This window comes from Sceloporus undulatus, chromosome 4 (assembly GCF_019175285.1).
Source record: "Sceloporus undulatus isolate JIND9_A2432 ecotype Alabama chromosome 4, SceUnd_v1.1, whole genome shotgun sequence".
Lineage (NCBI taxonomy): Eukaryota > Metazoa > Chordata > Lepidosauria > Squamata > Phrynosomatidae > Sceloporus > Sceloporus undulatus.
The window spans coordinates 122,479,562-122,492,129 of NC_056525.1; the positions used below are offsets into that span (position 1 = coordinate 122,479,562).

At 39.2% G+C, this 12,568-nt stretch overlaps 1 protein-coding gene across 3 annotated transcripts in view; it reads right to left on the reverse strand.

Moving 5' to 3' along the window:
- Positions 1–12,568, reverse strand: part of KIAA1614 (KIAA1614 ortholog) — a 63,334-nt gene that overhangs the window by 21,071 nt on the left and 29,695 nt on the right. For 2 of the 3 annotated variants that reach the window (XM_042461589.1, XM_042461590.1), the window contains exons 5-6: positions 6,967–7,110; positions 3,265–4,982 (exon numbers count right to left, since the gene is read on the reverse strand). In XM_042461589.1, the coding sequence (XP_042317523.1) occupies positions 3,265–4,982; positions 6,967–7,110 (1,862 nt within the window). The remainder of the gene's footprint in view (positions 1–3,264; positions 4,983–6,966; positions 7,111–12,568) is intronic. The other variant, XM_042461591.1, reaches the window with a different exon arrangement.

Genomic DNA, 12,568 nt, shown 5'->3' on the forward strand with positions numbered 1-12,568 from the left:
GACCCCAAAAAACTGACTCTACTTATCCATGGGTCAATGTAGGTACTGTACTTTAACTTTTAAACAAGGAACCGTACCCTGGTGAATGGCATGAGTGTCATTTGCCCTGGAAACACTGAACCCCCTCTATTTTCTCATCCATCCAGCCTTTAGTTTGAATACAAACAGTTATGCCTGCTGGAATTATATAAATTCTTTGGCAATGTTTTCTTTTGCTTCGTCATTTACATCCTTTGTTAAATGCCCCTACATTTTACCCTCAACTTATCCATGAGTCATATCAAAATCTATAATTCTGGTCCCAAAACTAGCCCTCAACTTATACATGAGGTTGACTTATAGTCGAATTATATGGTACCTTAACTGCCATGTTTTCCCCTAATCAGAGATGTGGAACATATGACCCTCAAAAGTAGCTAGATTACAACTCCCACCATTTGTCACCACTGACTATACTAACTAGGACTGATGGAAGTGCAGTCCACTGACAACTAATTTCTCAACTCTCCCCTAAAGAATGCTAGAGAGATATAACTTTCAAAGGGCAGTGAAAAATTTGTTAGAGAGCCTTTGCTTCATTCGCTTCCTCTGAACTAAAGTTGCTGAAGTTAACTCAAGATATAGATAGTATCATGAAAACAGTTTATCAATAACATAAGCATTTACTTTAAGGCAGACTTAAAGCTTCTGCATTTGCAGAAAATGCCAGACATAGAACAGGCTGAGCCTCCCTTATCCAGAATTCTGAAATCTGAAATCTCCAAAACCCAATACATTTTTCATGGGTGGCTAAGATAGTGACCCCTTTGCTTGCTCATAGTTCATTGTACACAAATTTTATTTCACGCATAAACTTATTAAAATATTGTATAAACTTACCTTCAGGCTATGTGTATAATGTATACACCACACTGTGATAGTGCTATTATCCCACTTTAACTGCTCTGGCTGCCTCCTGTCAAATTCTGGAGTTTATAGTTTGGTGATATATTTGAGCTCTCTGGCTGAGAATTCTAAATGCCTCTCCCTAAATTGCAAATTCCAGGATTCCACAGGAGGCAGCCATAGCAGTTAGAGTGGAATAATAGCACTATAACAGTACAGTGTAATATTCAGGATACGTGTATTTCATGTTTAGAGTTGGATCCCATCTTCAAGATGTCTCATTATGTACATATATAAAAATACATGTATTCCAGAATCCAGAAAAATCTGAAATACATAATGTTTCTTAAGTACAAGTTAAGTATAAGGTATACTTAATCTGTAGTGAGTAGGAAAAGATCAGAAAGTAAGCCCTAACTACTGTTTTTATATCCTGTAATTTCAGGAACCTTTTTGTCAATATTTTTAAGGCCTATCTGCGGATCTGATTATTAAGAATTTTGTGGTACATTTATGTTAAAATAGTATGTATAATAGGCACACCACTGTAATTTGGCAAATACTATATCCATTAAAAGAGATATGTGCATTGCAGACTATAAGCACAAAACAGCAGTGTGGAGTTTTGGTTGTGTCCAACTATTGATCACTACTCAGACTGTAGGACACAGAGAACTCAGGCAGTTCACTCTGTCTGTCCTAAGAATTCTCTCCCATTGAATGGCACTCCTCTGACTCACCTTGGAGGACCAAAAACAATTGCAGAGAATTATTTGGGGTGGAAGGAAAATGTCCAACATGAGCAAAATATGGGAGATCAAACCCTCTCTAGTGAGATAGTATTGGTAATGTTTGCCTTCAGTTAACACCTGGAAAAGATATTGAACAATACTACACAAACCTCAACATTTATAAGAAAATCTGACTTTACAGGTGTAAGACAGGGGCCGGAACAAGACTGGACTTAAAAGCCTGCTTCTGGGAGGCTTGCGGGCATGGCATTTTAACACCACACGCCTTCAAGACTCCCAGAAACCACCCAGCCAACCACATGGGGGCAGTTTCAAGACACTCCGGAGGCACAGCATTTTGACAGCGCATACCACTGGAACAGAAATTGCGCCAGGGCTGCCTAAGGAAGCCGCTCCCATGTGGTTTGCTTAGCAACTTCAAGGCATCTTGATGGTGTGTGGTGTCAAAAAAAGTGCCCCCAAGCTGCCCAGAATCTTTTCCATTCCTATTTGGGCTGGCGGTGGCAGGCGCCTTTGTGACCACAGTGTGTGTTTGCCATGGTCCCGAGGCATCTTCAGCGGGGACAGCTTCAAGCTGCCCCTTCCTGTTCTGGCCCTAAGACCTATTACATTTCCACTTATCCCTGGAAATGAAGAAACACCATAGACCTATTTAGGCAAACCCACCTTCATATGTGATTACCACACTGTAATGGGAAGAGGGGAAAGACTGGCCCTGCCATTAGGCTGAGTAAGACAGTCCTCTAAGTAGCTCTATTGGGAGCATCATCAAAGGGCAGTAAATTGTTCGGTGTTTACATTATTATTACAGTGAGCTCTCCACATTCACTGGGGTTAGGGGCACAGGATCCCTGTGAAAGTGGAAAAACTGCAAATTAAAAAAAAATCACTATTTCTTTATCTGAGAGAACACCTCTCTAGGAATCTCTAGGTCTTCCAGCACACTCTATGGTCAACATCTGCCAGAAGTTGACCATAGAATAGCACTGGAGGACTAGAAAAGAGTTATCTCTACGAATCTCTGGGTCCACCAGCACAACGTCTGGCGGACATTGACCATAGAGTTCCACTGGAAGACCTAGAGGTTTCTAGAGAGATTATTCAAATCCACAAAAGTCAGAGCTGCAAACATGAAGGGCTGACTGTACTTATTTTTATCATTGGGGAAAAGAGACATAGTGAGTGAATTTTCACTTCAGGGACTAAAATAACATTATTGGCCTTATATGCCATATAATGTGTTTAGAAGAGGGTTGCCATCTGTTGCTCTAACTTTTGGCCACAGTGGGAAGCAGAATACTGAACTAGATGGACCTCTGGATGGAACCAGCAAAGGTCTTATATTGAAAAGTGGGTCGCAGTGAGCATCTCCTCTCACAATCTGACCTTTTGCTTTTGTTTATCCGCTCAGTCACCAGCCACTTCAAAGCTATTCGTAAAACAATCTAAACCTATGCAAAACTAAATTATTTATGTACAGATTAAAACATGAAAATAAGCAAAGGCATGCATGTTAGAATGCTTTGAATGGACCAATCTTACTTGCATAAATTAGCTTAAGAATGTGATATCTCTTGCTGGAGAGCCTCCCCTAGTGCAATTGTCAAAAGTCAGCATGATTTCTTACCATGTTTTTTCCTCATCTTCTGGCTGTCCTGGAATTGTTCTTTACTCTTCACCATAGAAATCACTGAAGTTTTTGACTGGTGCTTTGCATGGGTATTATTGCAATTATTAGTGGATAAAGCCAACAACTGACTCTTAGAAAGCATCTTTGGGCTTTGCATGCCACTCTGCTCCTCTGTCTGAGACACGCAGGCATGCTGAATATTGTGAAGAGAACAAACTGGCAGTTCATTGGCTTCTTTCACCTGCCCAGGATCCTGAACATCCAGCTTGTAGCCGCCTGTTAAAACAGCTCTCCTGTAAGGCATTGGGGAGGAGGGGGCTTTACCTGTGGCAGTGAGTGTAGGTACTTGATCTCCTAGGTTGAAGCTGGCAGCCACTTCCTTATTTAGCTGCTGAGAAGGATCCTTTACTTGGCTTAAGTTGTTGGTTGGCCTGTGACTAGAGCTTGATTTTCTGTTAACAGAGTTTGTTAAACTATCAGAAGCCAGATAGGAAGGCAACTGCTGAGAATGGACAGTGGGTATGGGTTCCCTAAATTGGGCTTTGGGTCCTTTCATGTGCCCTTGGGCTTTGCCTTTCTTGGCCAATGGATATAGATCTACAGGTTGATTGCCTCTCGTATAGACTTCTGCCTTGTTAGAAGCTATTTTATTTTCTTGGCTTTTTATTTCAGAGGCTCCCTTCACATTATAATTGTTTGCTTCATTAGCACTTAACCCAGTTTCTACTTTGTTAATGCTAGGCACATTATCTTGGAATTCCTCATTATGGGCATTGTAACTGGCATTTCCCCAATGCCTGTCCCCCTTATTCTTCATACTCTTGGTTTCCTTCTCTGAAGAACAAACTGGCCTAGAATCTGGACCAGGCACACTGTGCCACTGACTTTTGAACATTGACTGTTGACTATTAGTACCGGTACCAGCTTCTTCGCTGTCTGTCCTGTAACTATCTGATGTGTCAGTGGTGCTATCTAAAGCTGAGTCAACATCATCTATACAAGTCACTTCCCCAATATAAGTTTCCTTGATGCGTTCTGTGTAAACACGCTGTCGAGAAGGAAGGATCCACAGCGGAGTTCCTTTGGGACCAAGAGGCCTTGTTCGGGTGTCCTCCTGAGAAGTAGTAAGCACCTTGTGTTCATTGGCAATGCCTAGATGTTTGCTTCTTTGGGAGGCATTACAAGTCTTATGCATGTCATTCCTGGTTTGATTTACACTGACATCAGGGTTCCTGGCTGCCAATTTGTTGACATAAGACCCACAGGCACTACATTTCCCTTCTTTGTTGACCACCAGAGGCATTTCCTTCTCAGAGCGCCCCCTGTTGCTTTGATGAGTGAGTGCCCCTCCTGCCTGCTCTGTGCTCTGCTGTTCCCAGACAGGCTTACAGATGCCATTCTCTTTACGCTGGAGGTCACCATTGATATAATCTGAAAGATCCGGTTTGGAGACCAGTGGGCCACGACCCAGAGATAAGAGAACTGAATCCAAGACTCGCTTCTGACGTTGCTGAAGACGTTCCAAATAGCGAACCTCAGCATCCCGTGCAGATTCATCCTCAAAACGCACACGAGATGGGGATGGCCCTCGTGTCCTCTGCTGCCCACAGCTGGACTCCCCACTTGACGAGTCACTCAAGTTTCCACTGGCATGGGGGTCTCCATCCTTCAGAACAAAATTCTTTGCTTCTGCAGCAGAAATTCCACAGGCATCCCTGAGGCACAAAATAAAGAACGAGGAAATATGAACATGGACTCTGGAGGTACCACTTTCATTTAATGAAAAATAACTAGGAGCAGATGTTATTCATGAAGTGTGTACCCAAGCTGATCTCCTTCTACCAAGAAATATCGCATGTCTCCAACTGTCTGCTGGTACATCACACTGACATGACATGTATTCCTTTACATCAGGGTCCTAATTATATGCCAATACCTTCTGCTGCTGCATTTGAAAGAGAGCAGGAACAACTGGCTATTTAGAGGATATGGATGTGCACTCAGTAAGGAAAGGATTCAAAAAACCTATTATAATCAATCCAAGTCAATGGTTTGAGTTGCAACTGTGAAAAGCAACTGCTAGCAAATTATGGGGCGAATGGGACAACAAATGGTATTAAAATGCAACCCTATTATATTGAGTACAATTTTAATGTATGCAAAAGCAGATCTTTGAGTTTTTCTCCTCTTCTCTGGCAAGAAAAACAACAATAACATAGAACAGCTACTGTTAATTCTCAGAGGAAAAAGAAACAGTAGGCTTTACTCTAGTAGGAATGAATACCCATAAGCCAGTTTGGGGCATTACATCTCTGAGAGCCACATTTGATTCTAAGATCCAGGTGCTCATTTCCATGGGATCCTAAACATCTCTGGTACTTATAATAGTACATTTTATTTTACCTGAAGGTTACTGTGGGAAAAGAAGAATATGTAACAACTGTTTGTGTTGGCCAAGGGAAATTATTATTGGTAGAGGATGGAATATGTTTTGTTTTATTCTTCTTCTTGTTGTTAGCTGTCTTCAAGTTGACTTTGACTCTTGGTGACCCTGTGAAAGAGACATCTCCATGACCCCTTATTCTCAGCCTCTCTGTTTAAATCCCGTAAGTTCAGGCCTGTGACCTCCTTGATTGAGTCTAGACATCTGGCCTGTAGTCTTCCTTTTTTTCTATTGCCCTCTATGTTTCCCAGCATTATTGTCTTTTCTAATGAGTCATTGTTTTATTCTACGGGTTGTTTTTTGTATTGTTTCACAAATGTCACAGATCTTACTGTCGATGTAATGTCCTCCCCCTTGGCGGTCTGACTAGTGCCAATGCTAGTTACTTTTCAGACCATCAAGTCAAGAAATTCATTTTCATTGAAGTGTTTGGAGACTAATTAACTCTGTGTCTATGTTTGTGTGTTCTTTTAAACTCCCCTTTAAAAGTTATTTTAACACGTCTACCTTCAAAGCCATTTGAAATGTTTTGTCTTCTTTCAATTGTTTGCTGAAATTAGTTTTAAATTATCTGCACTATTTATATTATTTTATTTGTTTGCTGCTCTGTGATCTCATGATTAAAGGGCAGGATAAAATATTTAAATAAATAAATCTATACTGGAAGCCATCTAGATGTCATAAATGTGCTCATTTTTTTCCTGAATTTTATTATAAAAAAGTCATTCATCACTCATCTTTCACCCCATTCTGTGCTTATAGTCAATTTAAATGTCTCCTTAAAGTCACAGTTCAGGTCCCATGTACTTCATTTTTTGAATGGATAAACGTATCTTGTAATTCTGGGGTGTCCTATATTTTTAAATTTCTTATACAAGACTTCATACCTAAACATCAGACTAACCAGCACATGCTAACTCCTTGGTTTAATGAAAACAAGATAGTATCTATCAACAAGAACTAAACAACAGTTAAAATACAGATGTATTCAATTTGCACATCAAAAGGTACGGTGGCGTTTATATGGTATGGCGGGACCATGCAAATGAATCATTGTGAGAAAAGGTATGAGTAGTTTAAAAGTATGAAAAGTATAAATAGGGAAGAATGCATTTTGTGTGCAAGTAAAGTGCAAGTTCAAACACACACACACACACACACTGGAAATACAACAAAGTCTCCTTGTTGCATTCATTTTTCCTGCTTCCCCCCCTCTTGAAAGCACTGACCACCCTGCATGAAATTCTTGGTCTTACCTCCTCTCTTGGGAGAAAGTAGGCAGAATGTTATGGCTAGCTCGGAGGGGGTTCGTCCTGGCCTTCATACGCGCTCTCTGCAGCAGTTGCTTAGCCTGCTCATGCCTGGGGCTCAGCTCCAGCTCCTGGTTGGGAACAAAGGCCCTGCAGGCAAGGCAGCAGGGAGCAAGGAGTGGGAGATTAGGAGAAAAAAAATAACAAGGATTAAGAGTGGTTTAGCAGTGATGGCGACAACAGCAGTAGCATAGTGAGCAGACAACATGCTCACTGAAGCTGGGTTTACGGCCCTTAGAGAAGAATGAGTTGACACTAGGTGGCATCTTACTCAGCCACATCAGTACCACAAGGGATATCAAGGCACACCACCGGTGATCAAACTGGCCAGGATATACAGATGTAATAATTCACTATTTTCTTTCTCAAAAGAAACAATAAGTAATTTCAGAAATTTTCTTCCTGTTAGGAGAATGTCTTCAAAAACTGACAGTCAGTTTGTGAAGTGTATTCAAAGTTCAAGACTTATGCTATGCAAAATTTGCATGTACAGTCGGCCCTTCTTATACACGGATTTTTTATACATGGATTCAAGCATCCACGGTTTGAAAATGTTCAAAAAAAAATATAAATTTCAAATGTAAAACCTTGATTTTCCATTTTTTATAAGGGACACCATTTTGCTATGTCATTATATTTAATGGGACTTTATACTTTTTTGGAACATTTTCAAACCGTGTATGCTTGAATCCGTGTATAAAAAATCAGTATATAAGAAGGGCCGACTGTATCTACAGTGAGTGATAAATGCTCCATACTGCAGTGTCCATATTTTCAAAGAAACTGCTTGATTACACCGCCTTAAGGTTCAGTGCAAAATCAGCTCCTCAAAGCAAATACACACATGCTCACAAACTGATGCAAGCCAGAATATTGTTGTTGTTAGCTGCTCTTGAGTCTATCTTGACTCATGGTGGCCCTGTGGATGAGACATCTCCAAGACTCCCTGTCTTCTTCCACTGCTCTGCTTAAGTCTTGCAGACTCATGCCCATGACCTCCCTACTTGAATCTAGCCATCTGTTGTATAGCCTTCCTCTCTTTTTTCTGCCCTCAATCTTTCCAGTATTATTATCTTTTCCTAATGAGTCATGTCTTCTTTTGATGACCAAAGTATGACAGCCTCAATCTTGGATTCTAGGGATATTTCAGGCTTGATCTGTTTTTGCTGCCCATGGTATCCTCAGCACTCTTCTCCAGTATCGCATCTCAAATGAGTTGATTTTTCTTTTTATCCACTTTTTTCACTGCCTAGCTCTCACATCCATACATAGTGATGGGGAATACCATGGCTTGGACAATTCTATATATGCAGTTGTATATCTTTACTCTTTAGGGTCCTTTCTAGCTCTTTCATGGCTGCTTTTCCCATTCCAAAGTCTTCTTCTTATCTCTTGACTACAGTCTTCATTCTGATCAATATTTGATCCAAGGTACAAGAAATCTTTAATTTCCTCATTGTATAATTTGAGTTTATGTAGATCCCCCATGGCCATTATTTTTGTTTTATGTTCAGCAATAAGCCTGCCTTTGTACTTTCTTCCTTGACCTCACTTAATAATTGTTCCAAGTCTCTGATATTTTCTGCCAGTAATATTGTGTTACCTGTGTATCTTACATTGTTGATGTTCCTTCCTCCTGTCTTCACACTTCCTTCTTCTAAGTCTTACCCTGCTCTTTGTAAGATGTTTTCTGTGTAGAAGTGGAACAAGTATGGTGATACAGTCACCTCAGGTTCACACCCCATTCAGATGAATGGGACACGCCACCCCTTGCATCCCCCACGCGGCTCCCTTGCAGCTTTCAGCATATGCTGAAAGCCGCGTATAACACAGGCACAGTGTAATATGCAGCCTTCAACTACATACATGCAGCCTTGCTTGGCTCCTTTGACAATTGGAAACCATTCTGTTTCTCCATATTCTGTTCTAACAGTGGCTTCTGGTCCTGAACATAGCTTTCTCATCAGAGCTATCAAGTATATTGGTACGCCCTTGTCTTTGAGAATATTCCATAGCTTTTCATGATTGATTCAGTCAAAAGGCTTTGCTATAGTCCATAAAGTACATCCTGATTTTCTTTTCGAATTTTTTTGGTGTGTTCCATTAGCCACTGTATGTTTGCAATGTAGTCCTTAGTGCTTCCATTTTTCCTGAACCCTGACTGCATCGCTGGGATTTCTCTCTCCATATGTAGTGGGAGTCTGTGTTGCAATGTTTTTAGAATTATTTTGCTTGCATGGGAAGTTAGTGCTATGGTCCTGTTGTCCCTTTTGTCTCTTCCTTTGTGGATGGGGATGTATATTGAGTGTTTCCAGTCTGTGGGCCAGTGTTTTGTATCCCATATATGGTGGCATATTTTAGTTAATACTACAGTTGATTCTGTATGTGTGGATTGTAGCCGTTCAACTGGAATATCATCTGTTCCTGGTAATTTGTTTTTCCCAATTTCTCTTAATGCAGCTTCCACCTTGCTTTCTAGAATTTGGGGTTCATCTTCATATGATTCTTCATTCCATTCTATTCAGCCAGAATAGATTAGGCAAATATTTAATGCTTTTTACCACAACGAACATAGAAACATAGTTCTTCACTACAACCACAAACAGAAGAAAATATACTTTCTACATATGTAGATAAGGTCTTAAGTTTTGCTTTAAAGTTACTGCCTTGAAACATGTTGTGGTTTTATTCAAAAATACTGATTTGCACCATGAAGACTTTGCTCACTGGTTCACTCTCACTTAAATAAGCATTTATTTCTCTTTTCCTCCTCAAAGAAGGTCAGAATGGTATTCACAAGTTTCTAATCATTTATTCTCATAACCACCCTCTATGACAGACTGAGTAGAGAGACATTGACTGACTAAAGATCAGCCAGGGAATTCCACAGGTGAGTGTTTATTTGAATTTAGGATTCTAGCAGTGAGTCCTGTGCACATTTACTAAAGAATAAGGTGCACTGAATTTAATGAATAAAATTCAATTTATCTGAGCAGGATTATACAAAACAGTGTCTCCAGTTTTTATATCAAATCGGCTCTTATACTAAATTCATTGGAAACATCTTCTTATACTGTCTACTTCAAAACCCCATTTTTTTTGTGATACATACACAAGCTCTTGATCTCCTGAGAAGTGCTGTACAGTACATTCCGTATCCTGTTCATTTTTGTACACATCCTAGAACACTAGAAATGTGGGTGCCATCAACCCTCACTTTCCACTTTCAACATATGACCCATTTTCCTCTTCTATCCGCCTCCACTCAGCACATCAACATGCTCACCCAGAATTTCCTTACTGGCCCCATCTATAATCCTGGTGATTATTTTAATCAGCTCAGAGCGTCACTTCACATGGCCTCACTTTAACTCTTTCAGCGCAGTCTCCACAGGTTTCTCCGTGCACAACGAAATTACTGATTATTATTTGCTATTTGACATTTTTTATTTGTTGCCTGTTTTATTGAACCCTTTCCTGTATTGTTATGTATTATTTATATGTATTATACCATTATTTCTTAGATTGTATGCCATGGGCAGGTTTACTCTTATCTATTTTATTGTTTGTATGTACAGCGCTGTGCAAATCTATAAACAAATATATAAATATTCCTGAAGTAATATATATATACTGTATAATATATATAAATAAAGAGTAATAATAATAATAATAATAATAATATGCACCAATATTTCTTTTCAGCTTAGAAAACACAACAAACTTGTTTGTTTATAGACAAGACATCCCCCAAACTTTCTACTCTGCTTAGACCTTATGCATGAGTGGAAATCAGCAAAATGGCCAAGAAGTCACACTACAGCATCAGATGCACCCAAAATTGCTTCTATTTGCCTTTTAGGACAAAGAAGGCAAGGTGGAGAGGAGTCATATCCTCCCACAGGCAGACCTTACCCAGACAAATGCAAATCTTTCAGCAAACAGAACACAGGAAGCCATATTTCGCCCCAGAGCAAATTTCTCTGAATGCAAATGCATGTGGTGAGGCACTTTAAGAAAAGTGAACAACAACACCAGCAAGTCAGAAGGCATTATATGTGTCTGCTTGAAATGGTCAAGAGATAACTACCTTCATCATGAATTTAAAAACATTTCACCCTGTAGGAAAGATTCTAGGAATTAGAAGGAGAGGCAGTGAAATACCTCACCAGAGAACATCCCCTCTGCCCATAGGGAAGATATTGATATCCTCTCCTTAATATTCTGCTTTTATTTCTAATTTTCCTCAGAAGTATTTATTTCCTTATATGTAGAATATAAATGCATCTATTTACTAAATCAATCAATGTTCCTCATTTGAATTGGTGCAATGGCTATGAGCCAGGTCCTGGGTTCAAATATTACTTCAGGAATAAATAAACTAGTATTGGATTTAGGAAGGAATGATTATGAAACACTTAGGGTATTAGGTTAAAGGTAAAGGAAGGTAAAAGTCTGAGAAAGGTATAGGTTTGTGTAATATTTGTATTATGAAAATAAGGATTATTGTGATAATAAGGATTTGATGTATGGTGTTTTTTATAATTTGATTTTAAATGTTTTATTTGTTGGGAAATAGTGCGAACAAAGATATTTTTTTTTAAAAAAGAGAACAAATTAACCAGAAGGCATTCAGGAAACCATAATCTCCTAGTATGAGTCTTCCAGAGCCACAATGACCTATTTTACAAGATTTTTACAAAGATTATTGAGAATGAAAAAGAAGCATTTTGACCACTCAAAAGCATTGTATGTATGTAAAGTATTTCCCAATCTAATAATAAGACAGAGATTTACAAAACAAAGCAAAATATAAAATGTACAAATGTATTTGAAGACATGCAGATTCAATTCTTAAGTTTTTTGCCATTTGGAAAATGATTTCAGATATGATAAACCAGGACTTGTTTTGCTTATTAAATATTAAATTATTAGAAATAGAAATTATATGCAACTGAGATGGAACATTTTAAATCATCCCCCTCCAATGCTAAACATTATCTAATGCCCCTGTTAACCAAACTATTCACCCTGTTTCAGTCTTCATACAAAACTTAAATCATGTTCAGAAATCAGGGACAGAAGTCAATTAAAGGGTTGGCAACTCAGGATAAGATATTAAAAACAGGTACCAACCTACTGAGTGTGGAGCAAGCTTGTTTTCTGCTGCTCTGGAGACTAGGACACACAGCAATGGATTCAAGCTACAGGAAAACAGAATCCACCTAAACATTTGGAAGAAAGCCGCCTTCTTTGGAGGTCTTTAAACAGAGGCTCGATGGCCATCTTTCAGGAGTGCTTGAGTTGTTTATTCCTACATGAAAGGGGGATGGATTGGATGACCCTTGTGGTCTCTTCCAGCTCTATGATTCAATAGACTTTATCTTACGGGGAAAATCAAGGATTTAAACAGCTATTATCCTGCAAAAACTTTGCAATTGCGATTAACATTTTCACACGACGTCGTGATTAAAGTGCCATCATCCTGGGAATAAACCACATTTATCCCATGAATGATTTGTTGCTGTTTATTTCCTGTTTATTGACT